Source organism: Dama dama, chromosome 21, assembly GCF_033118175.1.
Source record: "Dama dama isolate Ldn47 chromosome 21, ASM3311817v1, whole genome shotgun sequence".
NCBI classification, from domain to species: Eukaryota; Metazoa; Chordata; class Mammalia; order Artiodactyla; family Cervidae; genus Dama; species Dama dama.
The window spans coordinates 5,323,535-5,342,647 of record NC_083701.1 but is presented as its reverse complement, the minus strand read 5'-3'; the positions used below and the strand labels follow the sequence as shown (position 1 = coordinate 5,342,647).

At 52.3% G+C, this 19,113-nt stretch overlaps 1 protein-coding gene across 1 annotated transcript in view; it reads right to left on the bottom strand.

The window, feature by feature from the left end:
- The window catches only part of COL22A1 (collagen type XXII alpha 1 chain), a 197,156-nt gene that overhangs the window by 46,955 nt on the left and 131,088 nt on the right, over positions 1-19,113 (bottom strand). Inside the window, exons 39-43 of the mRNA XM_061123137.1 lie at positions 18,063-18,140; positions 8,272-8,307; positions 7,356-7,409; positions 6,680-6,724; positions 2,552-2,599 (exon numbers count right to left, since the gene is read on the bottom strand). Coding sequence (XP_060979120.1) covers positions 2,552-2,599; positions 6,680-6,724; positions 7,356-7,409; positions 8,272-8,307; positions 18,063-18,140 — 261 coding nt within the window. The remainder of the gene's footprint in view (positions 1-2,551; positions 2,600-6,679; positions 6,725-7,355; positions 7,410-8,271; positions 8,308-18,062; positions 18,141-19,113) is intronic.

Sequence of the window (19,113 nt, the reverse complement as noted above, 5' to 3'; positions counted from 1 at the left end):
CGACAGAGGATGAGATGGTTGGATGGAATCATTGATTCAATGGACATGTGTTTGAGCAAACTCTGGGAGATGGTGAAGGACAGGGAAGCCTGGCGTGCTGCAAGACCCTGGGGTCACAAAGTCAGACATGACTGAGCGACTGAACAACAACAGTAACTGGGTTGTTGGCAGGAATTGGGTGAAATAATATTTATCCTGGGTTTCGTCTAACGGAGAGGCGTTCATCGGCGAGGTATCATCCTTGAGGATGACCTCCCGGGCACAGATCCAACCATGGAAGTTCAGTAAACAGGAACTCTTAGAATATGAAGTCTCTACTCAGGCAGTCTTCCAATAACCAGAATGAGGCAAATTTTCTGTAATCAAAATGCCTTCTCAGCAAGAGAGGGTCTCCCCCACAAGCCGCCTGGACCAGACAGCCCATCAGGCTTTAACCGACACCAAGATGGCAGTGGGTGATTGTACACTAGGGAGGCAGGGCAGTGACACTGCAGACCTGGGCAAACCACGAGGACCAGGCTCTCGTCTTCAGAGTTTCCAGGCAAAGCACAGCTCTGGAAGGCCAGGGAGTCTCAGGTACTTCCCTGAAGGCAGGTGCTCACATTCTCTCTGCAGTTCCTGGCTGCTCAGAGGATCACGGCTACATCCTTTGCAGGACAGAAGTATCAGTTTGACTAAACGTCTGTCTCAATGCTGCAGTCATAAAGCATACAGTGGTCACTCCTGCTATCCATGCCTTAAAGACTGGGACACTTTGAGGCTGGAATCCTTGAGGGGAGGTGGGGGGCAAGAACCAAGGCAAACCCAATGTCTTCCAGTGGGACAGAATTAGGGAGAAACCATGTAGACTAAAAAGCCTGTACTAAACAAGACTTGAATCAATAGATAATGATTTCTTGCCATGTCCTGGTTGTAAAAAAAAAAAATCTCCCTCTTGTCAGTAAAAATCAAGAAAGATTGCTCCACTCCTTATTTTTAAATAAAATGTATCATTTTCCATCAAGGCATCTCAATGTGCCAGAGAGATGAAAAGTCCCAGGCTTCTGTGGTTTCCTTTTTCCTTTTGCTCTCCTCCCTGGCTCTCACGCAAGAACCAGGTGCTTTCAGATGCCTCCCAAGAGGTTTCTAGAAGACAGGAGACGAGGAAGGGGGCGGTCACACAAAAGGCAGGGCCGGGCTCCATCCAGAGTTCAGACCAAGGCTGAGAAGAGAGGCAGCAAAGGGTCCCCCACATGCGCGGCCACAAGACGGCTCTTCCGGAAACAGATCTCACACCCGCTCGGTCCTGCCTTCCCCCATTCTTCTCCGTCCAAGACCCGAGGTCCCTGGCCGAGCTCCCAGGCAGCCAACTCTCCATGCCCTATCTCAACCGAGCTCTTCTCAGCTCACGTCCTCTGCCCCGGGGAGAGAGTGCCGTGGTTCTGACAATGAACTCCATCTGTGCTCGGATCCAGACTCCGCCTGGCCAAGGGCCCAGCAGCTCACTCCATCGCTCGGCACCTGCGCCCTGGACCCGGCACCAGCAGGATCCCCACCCAACCTGCTGGATTCTGCCCAGGTCTGTCTTTTCAGAACCCCAGGACGCAGTCCTGTGCGGGGTCCAAAGTCAGTCTCTGGACTCACTGAGGACCAGATTCTATTCCCAGAAAGTCACTGACCCTCATGGCAACTCAGGTTTCTAACAAACGAAGTGCCAGTCACTAAGTCTTATCTGACTCTTTGCGACCCCGTGGACTATAACCCACCAGGCTCCTCTGTCCATGGGATTCCCCAGGCAAGAACACTGGAGTGGGCTGCCATTCCCTTCTCCAGGGGATCTTCCTGATGCAGGGATCAAACCCGGGTCTCCTTCATTGCAGGCAGATTCTTTACTGTCAGAGCCACCGGGGAAGCCCTATAAAGGGTGACACGCATCCCTGGGTGGGCTCAAAGCACCAACCTTCCGGTTTACTGCCAGATGTGCTGACTGACTGCACCGCAGAGACACCAGGATAGTCTTCAAATCCCCTGGAGAAGGGAATGGCTACCCACTCCAGTGTTCTTGCCTGGAGAATCCCATGGACAGAGGGGCCTGGCAGGTTGCAGACCATGAGGTTTCAAAGAGCCTGACGTGACTGAGCGACTAACAAGCAAAATGAGAACATAAACGGTACCAACCTCCTGCAACAACTGCAGATACGAGAGATGCACGTGAAGCATTAACCACAGCACCACCCGGAAGGACTTCCCGTGACAACGGATCTTATTGTCTAATAAGGCAGCCAGGAGCCACAGGTAGCAAGTACGTACTTAGGATGTAGCTAGTGTGACCAAAGACTGGAATCATTTTTTTCATTAAACTTAAATTTAAATTCACACATGTGGCCAGTGGCTTCTGTGCTGGACAGTGGATTTTAGCGCATTGCTGGCACGGCATGTTCTCAAGAAATGTTGTTATAGTTGTTTATACTCTAATGTAGTTGCTCAGACCAAAAATAAAAAAGACCATATTATTGACATCGCCAGTCTCCCCGTCACAACTCTCAAAACGCATGCACATTTATGTTTTTACCTTCACCAAGAGATTTACGTCCCCTGGAGACAGTACTGAAGAGGGGCCCTGTCAAAGTAAAAATAAATAAATACATACACACACACATGCATGCACACTGCACATCCCATGTTTCTGCAGTGAGCAGACTCAAAATGTGGCTGTAACAGGTGACCCATCTACACAGGACACAAAGAGCCTGGTCTATGCCCCACACTTGGGAACCACAGGCAGACTCTTCCGAGCAGTCCTAACATCAGACTTTCTGGTCCTGGTCTTTCTGGGCCTCTCTCTCTCCTGCTGGCCCCTCCTTCCCCTTCCATCACCACCAGCAGGTCCGATGGGTACTGCGGAAGACAAAGGGGCAGGCTGTCCTTTACTCCAGATGGGTAATAGCTGCCACTGTCATTCACAATCTAGTATAAATCTAAAGCAATTCCTTCAGCTCTCCCAGGTGAAATAGCATTTTAAGCCTCATTCGTCTTTATGAGTTGGAAGTCTCTAACTTCAGGAAGGAGAGTTCAGAAATCAAAGCCTCTGAAGGTGTGAAGGAGTCTGCAGGTCACTGAGTTCACACTCAAACCCACGGTGAGTTGGGAAGTGGCGTGTAATGACCGTGGCCAGCCTGGAGCCCAAGTGGAGTGGAGGCTCGGGGAAGAGGGATTCTTAAGTAAGGACTGGAGACCGGCGTGCTACTCTGCAAACTTCTGCAAGTTGCAGTGGACAAGGAGTGCCAGAGAGCCCATTGTCCAGAGGGAAGGGGGCAGGTTTCCTCCAGAATGTGGGAAGCCGGTGACCACAATCAGCCTTGTGGTGGCTGGTTCCTTATGATTAAGTTTGAGTCAGGTTTATGAACTGTGAATCCAGTCTAGTCTGTTACAGAGACAATTTCCTGGCTGCCCCACTTTCCCTGACTCCATGGGGTTTCTGCCTCATCCTGTGGCTGCAGACAGTGGCAGAAGCATTGTGTACGTTTGCATAGGATAACCTTGGCACTGGCTGGGTGTACGCCATGCTTCCTGAGCTGAAATGCTCAAGTATTCAATCACTGCTCTGGGTTGCAAGAGGACGCCACCTGAGAGAGACTGGGGTCGGACTGAGTCAGAGTCAGAGGTTCTGAAGGGGCCCCTGGCCTGCAGGGAGAGCTCGCCTAGGCTGCAACTGCTGGACAAAGCCTAGAACACCCTTAGTTATCGGAGACCAACCCCGGGAAAGAAGGCCAACCTGTGCCACATGCTAATTGAGTAAAACTTTAAAAGGGGAGAGGGGTTTTATTTTGATACTGCATGCTTTCCCCTGGCAAGTTAATAACATAAGATTCATACTGTCCAAATTGGGAGGTTTTTTTTCTTTTACAAATTGGGATATTTTTATACTGCTGGCCTTGTATTCTGGGGGCTATTTTTCCGCTGACATTTGAGCCCTCTGCAGAGTTGTTAGAGTTCTATGAGCACGGCTGGGCATCAGTTAGGAGAGCAAGAACAAGGGGTGGATTTCCCGTCTAGGTACAGTGTGCCCTGGGGGATAATTTAATCAATACCCTGTTGTGACCCATTTCTGTGGGCCTCCTGAGAGAGGTCTGAACACACAGGAGTAAGGCCGGTGCGGGGGCCGTGGCCAGTCAGTGGTTGATGGGTGGGAAGTGCAGGGGTGCAGACAGACAGTCTGTGCCCTGCCCAGGCCCTCATTACCTCCTGGGCACCAGCCACCTGCTGCCAGGACGCTGGCTGGCTGGTCACAGAGATGCCAGCTACAGCCACTGACGGGCTGACGTGGGGATGAGTGAGAACCGCTTCCCGACGGGCCAACTCTGTTCGCGGCTCACACCCGAGCGCTCCCGGTGGGGTCAGGCCGAGGCTGGATGCCGGCTGAACCCACAACTTCGACTGCCTCTTTGCCCACCATGCCCTGCTTCCTTCCATCTTAACAGGCGTCACCTTAATCAATCATTAAGCACAAGAATCCCCACCAGAGGCTTTCTAGAGCACCCGGGTGTAGACAGGGGATTCCCGCTACAGGGATTCTAGGGGTACAGCCCTGGAGGAACCCCACCCAGGGCCCACTGTCCACCCTCGGAGGGCTGGTGACAGCAGGAGAGGCCTTGGTTGTCCCAACCCTGCACATCCCAAAGAATGGTCCCAGCTGCTCTGGAGAGATGACTACTGTCCTTGGAATGCCCTGCCTGAGAAGAATGCCTTTGTTTACCTAGGACCTTGGGCCATGCAGTTAACAGTGTCGTCTAAGGTGGGGGCCTGGGGCCAGGGAGTGTCAGTCTGACCTCTGGGAGGGCGGGAGATGGTGGAGTGACCAAGACCACCCAGGAAGGCAAGCCTGGTCTGGGTGAGCGTCCGTCAATGGCAACCCCTGCTGAATTTCAAGACCACTCAGGGTCACCCCCGTGGACTCGGATTACACACAACTTTTGGGAAAGCCGAGTGTGAGGCGGGGACATGTGGAGGCCCAGCCTCGTGTCTCAGGGGCTCCTTTCCTGGACTAAACCATCATCCTGAGTGTAACAGCTCTCCCGAGCTCTGGGGGCCCTTCTGGTGAGTCACTGAACCTGAGGGGAGTCCTGGAGACCCCTGAGAATGTGACTTGTCTGATTATCAAGACCAGAGACCCTGACAGTGACTCAGCAGTACCCAGGACCACGTTGGGGGAATGTGTTCTGTGAATTTAAAGGGAGTCAAGAGAGACCGATGCCCTCTGTCTGCCGGAAACCAGCTGTGAGACATCAGGGTTAGCCCATCCAGTCCGCTGGACTCTGCAGACACACTTCTCTCTGCAGAGGTGTCAAGGTCTGGATTTGGCAGAGGTCATCTGGACCCCCTTCAGCCCTTAGCCTGAACCTTAACTCTTCCACCCACTTCACAAGGGCCTGGCACTTGGGTACCGGGGCGGATTCTGGAGTTTTATTTGGCTGCTGTAAATCTGACTCTGTGGAGGAGGAGGGGCATATGAATAAGTACCCCCCAACCTCCAGCAAGACTTTTCAGTCATCCCTCTGGCAGGTCTTAATGAAGTTTCAGGACCCTTCTAGGAGACCAGGATGCCCCTCCGGGTGTCTGCTGCGCCCAGCAGCCTGGACGAGGCAGAGACAGACGCTCTCACCCTCAGGGGCCTCCAGGCCTTGAGTCTCTGCCTGACTGGCACTTGCAGCAGGCCGGGCTCCCAGAACAGGCAGACAGCCATCCTGAGGGCGAGCCTCTGCCCAGGGGAGTTCCCTGGTTTCTGAAACCAGTCTCGAGGCCTGGGACTCCCAGTCGTGGCTGCCACTGTCTCTTCCTTCTTGGGCAGCAGGTTTCAAAGGGCTGATTTCTCCTGTGTCTTCCCAGTGGCTTCCTGCCCACGCAGACCCGCTCATCCTCACTGTTCCTTCCCTGGAGGGCCCACCGGTAGCCTAGTTAGGTGGCTAAGCCTTCGGAGCATCTCTGGTGTTGGTAACAATCTGGGGGCTGGGTTCCCAGAGCTGATGCACTGCACACGAGGGACGCCTGCAGGAGCCGAGTGCACGGCCATGATGCCCGGGACCAGACACTCAGGACTGTCTCATCCTGCACAAGCCCCTGTAGCTCTCCTTACGAGAGAAGAAAGAAAGTTTCTACTCTAAAAGGGGGGAAACCAGAAGGAACTGACATTACTGAGAAAAAGGGCAGGACACGGGCCAGTGAGGAACTAGCCATGGACAAGAAGTGGCTCTTGTCCATTTGCTCACCCCCAGGTCCCCATCCATCCCTCTCAGTCCTGCTCCAAGTCCTGGGGGTGTATCAGGGGACTCAGCTGCCTCTGGCGCTCAGGTGAGCTGGACCAAAGAGAGGCACACGGGGAAACCAGGGGTGGGGGGCACTGCTCCCTCCCAGCCTCTGGCCAGGCTTCCTGGCAGTGGCTCTGAACCCGCAATTTCCGCTCCCATCTGGCAGCCCCTTCCCCACCATTCCGGCTTTCTCTTGGCTCTGAAGATGAGCGCAAGGTGGTACTGGCTTCCCTCCACGTTTATCTCTGGGCATCACAGCCACCTCTGATTAGTTCCCTCCGCCCACAGCTTTGTAAAAAGCCCCTTCTTAAAGCTTCTTGAGCCATCCGAGTTGCATTTTATTCTGGCTGAACCCCTGATGGTCAAGATTCATCCAGAACAGTTAGATGACATACTGGTTTGCCAGGAGGCCCTCTTTCTCCAGGATTTCCTGGTGCACCCTAAAAGAAGGGAGAAAGCAAACATTAACTCTGCTAAGCACGTCATCCTGATCCACTCTGCCCAGCCTCTCCCCCAACCTCTCTATCTGCCAAGCACAGCTCAGGAGAAAACAGATTGCCTGACCGTCAAGACTGGCGCCAACAAAAGCCCACGGCTTCCAACCTCAGCTTCAGACCCCGAGCCTCTCAGGGTACATTAACAGGGCCAATGCTCAGAGCAGTGAGCCACCCCGCTCAGAAGCCCTTTCCAAAACACAAAATTGAAAGTGCGTACGTGTGTGTGCACATGTGGACACACACTCACACATCTAATCTTCAACTCCGGCCGTCTTTTTCAAACACAGGCAGAAGGACTGACTTTGAAAAAGAGGAGGGTGAAACAGCAGGAGGTGTTGTGTGGGATGCACGCAGGAACTTACAAGGTTCTGAGAGCATCACACAGAAGCAAAAGGAGTGCAAGCAGACAGCACACGCTTAGAGGTCACGGTGAACGGAGAAGCCAGACACACAATAAGCTCCTGGGGGAGCGGGCGGGGCTCAGTGCAGAAAACAGCTCCTCCAGGGGTTTCCTGGTCAAGGGAGGCCGGGAGAGGGGAGGGCGGGGTCACCTGCACCCCTTGCCTTTACTTACATCCTGGCCAGCTGGTCCCTGGGGGCCGGGAAAACCAGGTGGGCCTCGAGATCCCTGAAGAAAAAGAAGACATCCCCCAACAGTTAAAACACAAACCAAGGGCCCCCTTTCCTGGGGTCGGTTCTCCTTGTCCAACCATCTGGTGCTCTGAGCAGCCTGATGGAATGTGGATACCTGAGAGCAGCCTGGGCTGAGGAGCAGCTGTCTTCAACACACAGAGAGAACACTCCGGAAAACCTCCCCCGTGAGCCCGACTGCCCAGGCCCCTTCGCAGGCCCCCTTCCTACTCCTGCAGTGAGACGGGGCTGAGCTCACCCCGGGCGCACGGTCGGTTACCAGCCTCGGGGGCCCGCCGGTGGGACAGACTGACATGCGAGAGGCCCAGTGCAGAGATGGGCACTCAGGTGACTGTTAACTATTTTTTATTGGAAAGTCGTTGCCATCCTACTGATAATTTCCAGATGGTATCAGGAGTCGGCCCAAATCATCTTTCAATTACGGATCTCACTTCCTACAGGAAATCTTCCTAGACCTTCCTCACAGATTAAGAGAGCGCCCTCACGGGCTCCTGGCTCTGTGGCTGGGGGCAGTGAAGCCGGGATTCAAAACTGCTTCCTCTGGCAACGTGATGACATGCGTGAAACCACAGCTGTCTGTCTAGAGGGAAGCAGAGGTGGCAAAAAGCAAAGACAGCGCCGGTCTCCCCGGCTGTCACTGAGCTCACGGCACTGGACGACCCGCCTCCCACCTCCACCTTTCCACAGCTGAGTGCCTGGGTCTTGGAGAGTCTGCACTGTGTAACGTTAAAGATTTTTTTAAATTACTGTCTTTGATGGCCCCTCCGACTTCAAATGGCTTTGATTAGCGCATAATTTCTCCCATCAAGACACAGCCCTGTATTTAAGTCATACTGTACCATAGCACCTTTCTCTCCCGGTGGTCCAGAGGGGCCCTAAGAAGCAAACAGACAAGAGAGTAAGCAAACTGGAAGGGAAACGTTTGTTTAAACGTGTTGTGGTGTGTATCTCTGAGGCTAGGTCCTTGAGGAAGAGCCAACGCCCTCCCATCTTTTTTTAAGAAAAAACTTTTTATTTTGTCTCGGGGAATAGTTGACTGACAGTGTTGTGACAGTTTCAGGTGGACAGCAGAGGGACTCGGCCACACATGCACACGATCCACTCTCCCCCAAACTCCCCTCCCATCCAGGCCGTCACATAACCTTCAGCAGAGTTCCCTGTGCTGTATAGTAGGTCCTTGTTGGCTATCTATTCTAAATACAGCGGTGTGTACATGGCCAATGCCAAACTCTAGCTGTCCCTTCCTCCCATCCTTTCTCCGAGGCAACCGTTTAAGTCTGTGAGCCGGTTTCTGTTTTGTAACTTCAATTGTATCGTTTCTTTTTAGAGTCCACATGTAAAGGATGTCACATGATGTTTCTCCTTCTCCTTCTGAATTACTTCACTCACTATGACACTCTCTAGGCCCACCGATGTTGCTGTAAATGGCAATAGTCATTCTTTTTCAGGGCTTCCTGCATCTTTAAGGCACAGCGTCACCCCCTCTCTCACGCATCCACTACCGCTGTGTGTGGGGATCCTCCTGGAACCTTCTCCATCTGCCCTGCATTGGTGCTGCCCCATCCTGGCACCCCGCGGGTGCCTGACGCCTAGCCCATCTCTAGCCCTGGTGTGGAGTGGACCCCGCATTTCAGCATTCTTGTGCTGCGTGCCCTGCTTGCTTGGGGGGGATGGGCGGGGGAAGGGGCACGTCTGGACTCCCCAGAGTGGGCTGCATGGCTGATGCTGCAGTGGTGCCCCTTCCTGCACACGCATGCATGCATACAGATACACGTGCGCACATGCGCACACACACACCAGGGTCTGCCATCCCACACGTGGGACCAGCCTACAACCTGGCTTCCCGAGCTGCACTGCAGAGGCGCGCCCTGCCTGAGGCACTAGTGTTGAGTGGCAGGCCCCGAGTCAGCGGCACTGGCCCTGGGCCCCAGGCCTTCGCATCTGCAGAGAAGACGCCGCCCTGCCCTCCTGCCTGGACACGTTCTCCTTGCCACACATGGGTTCTCAGTGCAGATGTCGGCACCCTTGGATGTCTCCCAGGCCTCTGCCAGGGGGCTCGTTAGAACCGGTGCCCAGCCCCTGGGTCACCCCGTCTGGGACAGATGGCCTGGTACTGTCAGCGCTTCCAGGCCTGTCTGTCCTCTCTCTGCCCTGGGGGCGCTCAGCACGCACTCTCCAGGACTCAATCCCGGGAACAGCCGGGACACAGCAGAGCCCAGCACACGGCATGCTGCTAAAATTAAAATTTTATGGTATGAGAACTTGAAAATCAAGTGTTATCATCCTCATCACTGATGATCAAACTAAGGCCAGAAGAGACAAAGAACCAGCCCAAGCCACATCGCGAGTCCCTCTCCAAGTGGGGTGAGTCCCACCACCTGTTCTTGGTCCCGGGCACCCAGGAGAACCTCCGAGATATCTGAAGAGGGAGCAGAGATTTCACACAAAGGCACAGGCCCCAGACAGTACGACAGACCAGGTAACCTAAAAGCCTGCCTATTAAATACGTCCCAGAAATTCCTGATAAAATAAAATAAGCATCCTTCTCAGTGTAGAGTTGAGCACTAAAGTAGGAGAAACTTCCAGAGAACTAAGTCAAGCAGGTAAGAAGACAGCGGGTTCCAGGCTTCCCTGGTGGCCCAGTGGGCAAGAATCTGCCTCTCGATGCAGGGGTCGGGGGTGGGGGGGGGGGCGGTGTGTGTGCTCAGTAGTGGGCCTCTTTGCAACCCCATGGACTTTGGGACCCCATGGAGCTCCAGCGGGCACCTCTGTCCATGGAATTTTCCAGACAAGAATACTGGAGTGGGTTGCCATTTCCTACTCCAGTACTTTACTCGTATCAACCTAAAAAATCCTCCCAAGAAACACAAACAGCCCTTTTAACCCTCATAGAAGATTTCTATAAGAGCAATACATGAAATAATTTCCTTATTGTGCTCTGCAAATATTTACTGGGAGCCTCACATACACCAAGCATGGTAGACAGGGGACACGGGTTCAATCCCTGGTCTGGGAAGATTCCACGTGCTAAGCCCGTGTGCCACAACTACCAAGCCTCTTCTCCAGAGCCCGGAAGCCTCAGCTACTGAAGCCCGTGCATGTCGAGCCCGTGCTCTGCAACAAGGGAAGCCCAAGCGCTGCAATCAGGGCGTTCCCCCACTCTCTGCAACTGGAGACAGCCCTTGTGCAGCAATGAAGACCCAGTTCAGCTAAACATAAATAAGTATTTTTTTTTAAGAGAAGACAATGGACTCAGAATCCCACCTGGAATCTCCCTGACTCAGAGGTCACTTCCCCCTCCATGAGCTTTCATCAAGATGAAGGTCAATGGCACCCGTGGACCAATATATATACATCCAAATTTCATTCCTACCACAGTAGCTCCTTACAGAGGCTGAATACTTACTTCTCAAGGAAAGGGCTAAGGACAGTTTATTACTGGCCTGGGGCATGCTGTCAGATTTTAGAGGCACTTTTTGTTTCCAAATTGAATTCCAAGATCCACCTCAAGCATTTGACTTGTTCATCAGACTAAGTGTTGGATTCCTCTCATCTGTCATTTAATATAACATCCACTTGTGATGGATGGAATTGGTTGTCAAAAAGGTCTTCATTTCAAATCTTAGTTCTCTCAGTTATTAATTGTTTGAGCTTGAGCACATCACTGTGTTTCTCTGAGCTTCAGCTTCCTTATTTATAACATAAAGCTGGGAGATCGCCTTGGCTCCTATGATCAGAAGCAGATCCTCGAAGTAGAGAAAAGGACCAGTGCCTGGCCCGTAACAGGCATGCCCACAGCTGTCTTGACACTATACTTTTAAGAAATAAAGGAGTGTGCTGTGGAGGAGGGATTGTGGAACGACTTCCCAATGTCAGTCTGAAATCTGAAACCTAAACACATGTTCCACAATAACAACCCTATTTCTGAGATCACACCCTCTGATGGGTTTGTTCAAGAGTCACTTTACCCAACACACATATTTTGGCCTTTGATATCGTGTTCCACTTAAAAGGAACTACAACTCCTTGGAGAAATGACTGATCCCAGAGCTGGTCAAGGAGTATATTCAAATCTGGAACATCCTGTCATTCCAAAGATCAGGGAAACTACCCATCAGCATCTCTTACATCTGCATTGGCAGGCGGGCTCTTCACTACTGTGGCTCAGCTGGTAGAGAATCCGCCTGCAGTGCGGGAGACCTGGGTTTGATTGCTGGGTTGGGAAGACCCCCTTGAGAAGGGAAAGGCTACCCACTGCAGTATTCTGGCCTGGAGAATTCCATGAACTGTATAGTTCATGGGATCACAAAGAGCTGGACATGACTGAGTAACTTTCACTTCCACTTTTTCTTTACCACTAGCACCATCTGGGAAGCCCAAAGACTGCTAGGCGTGTGTCAAAAGTACTTAGGGCCACCCCAAGGAGGCTCTGATTTGCATCAGATAAGACAATCTGGACAGCAAAAGGAAGAATATCTGCCACACATTAAAACAAACTGAATGTGTTTAAATCTGAGTTCAAAATTATTGATAAAAACCAAAAACACTTCATTGATCATCTTTGCAAGATACCAGGGAACTAAGTCGTTATTTGAAAATAATTAACAGGAAAACATTATAATCAGCCTTCCGTAGGAAGGGCTCCACTGGGTATCCAAACTGTAAATGAGGGAACACCTCTCCATATAGAAGGACTGGAGCTAATACATAAAAGAACTGATTGAACCAATTTGCAAGCCTTGATGTGCTAATTGATCTAAGGCTTGGACATCAAAGGCTGTGAAGGTCAGGACAAGACACCACCAGACGTCAGATACTTCCTGCTGGAAGGACACACAGCCTGTGAAGTCTTGCCAGAAAGAGCAAACCCGAATTTGCTCCAACCCTGAGGCCCAAGTATGGGTGTACAGGAAACACGGGGACCAGGAAGCACTGAACTACTCTGGGAGCGACGTCCAGACCATGGGAAGCTCCATAAGACCAAGCAAAAAATCTTTTTTCATCAATTAAAAAACTGCAATTTATAGATATCTAAACTTGAAATTTGATCCCCTCTAGCTTGCTCCTCCTCCCACAGATATCTATCTGAAGACACAGCACATTTTATTCTCCATCATCTTTTATCTGAAGGGCTCATGGGTACCAGGCTACGTACTGGGCTCCCAGGGCAGGTTCAAACCCTTGCTTTGCCCTTCTCAGCAGACTGAGCCAGGCCCACTGTCTGAACCTCTCCAAGCCTGAGTGTCCTCATCTGTAGGCTGGACACAATCACAGTTCAGGCTCACAGGACCACTGAGAAGACTGAGGAAGGTAATGCATTAAAAAGTCAGCACTGGAGCCTTGCCCATTTGTGTAAGCGCTCAGTAGGCCTTGGGAATTATTATTAGGAACCAAAAAAAACCTTGTTGAGATTAGAAAGGAGCATTTTCAATTGGAAGTGAGAGTAGAAATTTATTTAAAACCTTTTTTTTACTTCCAACAACAGAGGAGTCCCCCTGAGACTTCAATCTAAAAGCCAAGATTGGAATATTTGGGATACTCAGCTCCTGGTTATACAAGGGGCCAGGTGGCACTAGTGGTAAAGAGCCCACCTGCCAATGCAGGAGACCTAAAAGACATGGGTTCAATCCCTGGGTCAGGAAGATCCCCTGGAGGACGGCCTGGCACCCGACTCCAGTAATTCTTGCTTGCAGACTGCCATGGAGCCTGGAAGGCTATAGTCCACAGGGTCACAAAGAGTCGGACACGACTGAAGTGATATAGCACGTGCTCTGGGGCCCGGGGCGGTGACAGCTTCTCCTCTGCAGCCCAGGGGACCTCACACTGAGCACAGAACAGGAGAGCACTGGGGTGAATGAAGCTGCAGCCCCTGTCTTAAGTCCTTGGGGTGACTGCCCAGAAATGCCTGGGGGCCCCAAGTAGCAGCCGGGCGAGATGGGGCTACTGTCTGCACACACTCCTTTAGAAGGGCAACAGGCCAGCCTGACCTGGGGTCAGTAGGAGCAGCAGTGTGGGTTCTTAGAGACAAAGGAACTGGACTAAACCCAGAGACAAGATATATGAACAGAAACAACAGCGAGACTTGCAAGTCAGTAGGTCAAAAGCAGTAAAGAACGTGAGACGACCCTGGCAAGAGGAAAGTGTGTTCTCAGTCACTCAGTCGTGTCCAACTCTCTGCGACCCCATGGACTGTAGCCTGCCAGGCTCCTCTGTCCATGGGATTTCCCAAGCAAGGATACTGGAGTGGGTTGCCATTTACTCCTCCAGGGGATCTTCCCGGCCCAGGGATCGAACCCGCATCTCCTGAGACTCCTGCCTTGGCAGGTGGGTTCTTTACCACTAGCACCGCCTGGCAAGTCTGGCACAAGGAAGGACTATGTAAACGTGAACCCCTGCTCTACTGCTGCCCTGGCTTGGAGAGCAGCTAAGGGCATCTGCTTGGAGCTAGGATGTTGGGGTCCAATCCTAGCTCCCTGACATCCTAACTGTGACTTCAGGCAAGGGTCACATCTCTTACATGGATTCCCTCATTCGTAAAATGAAAGACAGAACAGGATCTGCTTGGCAGGGTGGCTGGGAGGACTGGATGAGAGTACGTCCATGAGATAAGTGAGGGGATGGGATGAGTGTGGGTATCTTGCTCAGAGCTGGATGCTGCAAGTGAGCAGGCCACGTGAGCTGTAGTCATGACCTCCCCAGCTTTTAGTGGCTTTCATTTCTAGTCTTGCTGTATTACTCCCTGGAAGAGGGGGGAGTGGGGAAAAGAACAGCTCCACTCAGGACCCCTGACAGATGCTTTCACACACCATCAGTGCCATGCTTCCTCTCGCTCTGTCTGCAGCTCTACAAAGGGCTGTGAGCTCGTTTTCTTTGTATGTGAACCCTCAGTGCCTGAGCAAAGTCAGAACAAGTGACTCCAGAGAGGGAATGTTGAAGAGAGATGGGAGAGGCGATTCCAGGCAACAGAGACTAAGAAAGATGTCAGGGGGGGAGTTTTATGGCATTTAAAGGTTCAAGGCAAGCTCCCAGGTGTCACTACCAACATGACTGCGCTGCAACCCTCCCTACACCCTTGATCTACAAACTAACACTCAGGCCGGGGTCCTGGAGTGCAGGCTGCCAGGGGGAGGCCTGCCCTCGCTGACCCCAGACTCAGAGGCTCAGTGAAGTTCAACAGCACTCTGATCTGCCCTCAGGCCTAACTGGGTCATTTTTAAGCTTATCAGACCCTGCTAAGGAAGATCGGAGGCAACCTTAAGGTAAAAGAGATGTTTTGTTAATGTCTTGAAGGGAGAAGTGGAAACGCCAAACAACTCTCTCTCCATCCACTCCCCTGCCCGTGATGTGCAGAGGTTGGCAGAGAAAGCCATGGGCTCCCTTCCAGGGGTAAGTGCTGCTCCTGGCTGCCCAAGCCTTGGAGCGCAGAGCCACAGGAGGATGGACCAGAGGAATCCAGCCTTAACGTGAGGAGGTGATGGAAATGAGCAGTCCCACCCACACTGGGGAAGCCGCAGGCCAGTGGAGCAGAGGAAGAGAGCTGGCTTTGGAGGACTGGAAGTGATGGCCCTGGCCCTGGACTAGCTGTGTGACGTCAGCCAAGTCACCTCCCCTTCTGAACCTCAGACTGTTTACGTGGAGAGCACTGAAGAAGCAGACACCTTCAGTGCGAGTGTGATCACTCGGTGGTGTCTGACTCTCTGCGACCCCATGGGCTGTAGCCCACCAGGCTCGTCTGTCCGTGGGAGTTCCCAGGCAAGAAGCCTGGAGTGGGTTGCCATTTCCTCCTCCAGGGGACCTTCCCGACCCAGGGATAGAGCCTGCGTCATCCTACATTGCAGGAGGATTCTTTACCCCTGAGCCACCAGGGAAGCCCTAGACACCTTCAGTGACCCTCTCCAGCACCTCTGGGCATGCACCCACCTGGCAGGTCCTGGCTGAGGTGCCTGCCCTGGGGCATCTGTAGCTGCAGGGGGATGCTTGGCCCAAGCACCAGCCCCCACCCACCCCCAGCAGCCCTTCTCCGACGCCCACCAGGAGTCGACGCTGGCTCTGCCCCGACTTTTGTAGAACACCTCTGCAGCTGCCCCCTGTCGTCTCCAGGGCCTTGTCGGGGGAGGATGCCACTCCCAAGGGGTGATTTCTGAGATAATTCCCCCAATAAATCCACAGCCCTCGAACCCTGATCTCGGGAGATGCTAATGCAGAAGCCCAGCCTTCAACAAAGGATAAACCAGCTTTCACAGGACAGAAGGACTGAGGACATGGATGCTCTGGACCCAGCACCAGACACAGACCACTCAGCCCGTGGCAGGGGGCTGCCGAGCCTGGGGGCGTGAGGGGTGCACTCACACCCTGTCATCAGCCTGCCCCGCCTCCGCACCCCACTGAACCCTCACACAGACGGCCCGGCCACCAGGAAGGAGCCCGGGCCAGCAGCCAAAGACAGGATTTATGGAAGCTCGATAAGGTCTCACCCACCACGGAAGCTTTTAATCAGTGCAAGTGGAGGAAGGACCCTGAACGGTTGACTTGTGGCCTCTCGGCTGGAGGAAGCCAATTCCTTTTCAGGTGGAATCGCTTGGGTGGGGACGTATTTCAGGGGTGATTTCATGGCTCTGACGTGGGAGGTGGGGAGGCAAGTGTCCCCCTCTGCTGCCTGGCTTTCTGGTTAAGGTTTTCCTACGGTGAGTCCCGGGGAGTGGACGGGACATGCAGAGACCCGTGAAATGATGGCGGGACCACTCCAGGTCAGTTTCTATTCTAAGCGGCCAACGCCTGCAGGACTCAGAATCCTGACTCCAACAGAGAAGGCCTTGTTAAAAGCAGGATTTCAGAAAAAAAAGAAAGCCTGAGCCTGCTGTATTTTTTCACTACACCTTTTCCCATATTGTTTCTTCTAGTTACCAACAGATTGTAAAAGACAGCCAAAGACGAAAGATAAAGCTGATGCAATAGAGGGGTTTTTTCCATCAGCAATTTTAGCAGAGAAATTAAGAAAAACAGATTACATCTGGGCATTTCCAAGAGGATACTACCTGCCTTCTCCCTGTTTCCCAGGGACATTTAGGATGAGGCAAGGGCACGGGTCTTCCCACCTTGAAGGCAGCCCCGTTGCTGGGAGTGGAGTGGAAGCGAGGGGGTCACTTCCAGTCATTTCCGGGAGGAAGAGGACACAGACAAGGGTTCTGGGGGGAGTTTTAGGGAGAGAGTGAGAGGGTGTAAGAGCAGCAAGGAGAGGGGGTTTACTTAACAAGTGGTGCTGAGGGTGATGGCGCTTCCAGGTGGCTCAGTGGTAAAGAACCCACCAGCCAATGCAGGAGAAGCAGAAGACACGGGTTCGATCTCTGGGTCGGGAAGATAACCCCGGAGAAGGAAATGGCAACCCATTCCGGTACTCTTGCCTGGGAAATCCAGAAAAAGCCCATAGGGTGGCAGAGTCGGACACGACTTAGTGGCTGAACACACACACTATAATACACTGGGCTTCCTCTCAGATCCTCTGAGACAAATGAGGCATGGTGCAACTTTGTTTCTTGAATGAGGAACCAAGCAGAGACCAGGTCAAGCATTGCTCCGGTTTATATTCAGATTACGTTTAATGGGGGTAAAGTCTGATTGTGCTTCTGGGTTAAGATGATGATGATGACAACAATATCATCCATGATACACAGGCAGTTTGGATTCGATGAGGCTTAGCAACCATATCAGAAAACCACTAAGTATCAGAGCTTCCTAGTCGACTGCTGTGGATTATCCACCAAAACCACCAATCCAAAGACCACTTCAGAGATTTTATTTGCAGGTAAAATCCCTTCTTAGGGGCTTCCCTGGTGGCTCAGCGGTAAAGAATCTGAGCCTCTACCTGCCAATGCAGGAGACACGGGCTCAATCCCTGAACTGGGAAGATCTCACGTGTCCCATAGTAACTAAGCCCATGGCCCACAACGACTGAGCCTGTGCTCTAGAGCCTGGGAGCTGCAACTACTGAACACACCCTCACAACTACCGAAGGCTGCGTGCCCTACAGCCCATGCGCTCCGCACCAAGAGAAGCTGCAGCGAGAAGAAGCCTGAGCACCCCAACTACGGAGTAGCCCTCACTTGCTGGGACTAGAGAAAAGCCCTCATGGCGATGAAGACCCAGCAAGGCCAGAAATAAATAAATAAAATAAAATTATTTAAAAAAAACCCTTTCTTGATTCCATTTATGTCCTCACTGATATATTAATTGAAGAGGGATAATGAACTCACCTTTGCCTGAAAAAGCATGAAGGCAAGTCACTCCTCCAAGACCACACCCCTCCCCCAACCAGCCCAAGCTCACTGGCTATCACTCAGTTTTTGCAAAGTCTTACCAGTGAGTCCTTTCTTTCCCCCTTTTCCTTTTTTAATAAGCTTTGTTCTTTCACTCCTCTGAAAGGACACATCTTGATCTCCCCAGAAGCCTTCTTCCCGTAAGAAATACACCAGGTTTTTAACAGCATCAGCTACAGTGGACAGACCTACAGCCTGACTGACCCGGGGATCAGTGACCCACCACAGGTCAGCCGGGAAAGGAGCGGCCCAGCTGTTGCAGCAGGCTCCAGCTGCGTGTCCTGGAGCGAGAAGGTGCTGGGTGGGTAAAGACTCACCGGAGGGCCGGCATCCGCCACGCCTGGCTCTCCACGGTTGCCAGGAGAACCAGGGATCCCAGGCGCACCGCGGTCCCCCTGGAAAGAGAAAACAACACAGTCAAGATGTCAGCTCTGGGCAGGGGAGAGCAAAGGTGCAGGACAGTTCTGTTCCTCCCCTGCTCTGGACCACACCCTCCAGCCAGCATCTCTCCCACAACCCACCCTGCACGCCCACTCGAGTTCATCCAAGCTGCCCCTCACCACACTCAGTCCAACATGCCTGGACCACCGGCACCAACCGTGACCACCCAGCGTTGCCCATGGCTCCAGATGTGATTATAACAATAGGACCCCCACCACAGGTGACCACAATTCCAAGTTTTACTGTGCTTTTTCCACGTTTCTCCTGCCCCCATCCTGAATTCACCCCAGATTCGACCATGTATCCACATTTCAACCCAATTTCCACATCATCAATAAATGATTTCATCATTTTACCAATAATGTGCCAAGTACCTATATTTTGTGGGTCACTTTTCCAGGGGTTGCAAGGGGCAAGAATGACTGAGATATAATCTCTGCCTTCAAGCATGGTGGTTAATAGAGTGTAGGTTTACACGCTGGCTTCAACACTTGGTGACTGCTGGCTTCAGAGGGCAACAAGTTCCTTCATTTATGAAGGCCAGGTTATGCCAGGAGCTGCCGGGCCAGCAGCGGCCACGTGTGTCCGGAGATCGCGCAGACAGAGGGCCTGGCATGGCAGTCACTGAGCGTCAACTGCTGTGGCTGTTGCTGCTTGCAGATGCCCATCGTTCTGGGCTTTGATCGGACGTGGGAACGGAGAAGGAAAGGACAGCAGGGGAGGAATTCCGTTTGCTACTTTCTGTAGAAGGACACTGAGACGGTCATACATTCATATTCACAATTTCAAAATTCTCGACCTCTGAAAACAAGTGTTTACCCTAACTCATCGGGCAACAAAAGCTGACTTGTACTGACTCGAAGGCTAATTACAATCTTTAGACATCCCCTTTTTCGTGGATATTTACACATTTCTATGGCATCATTA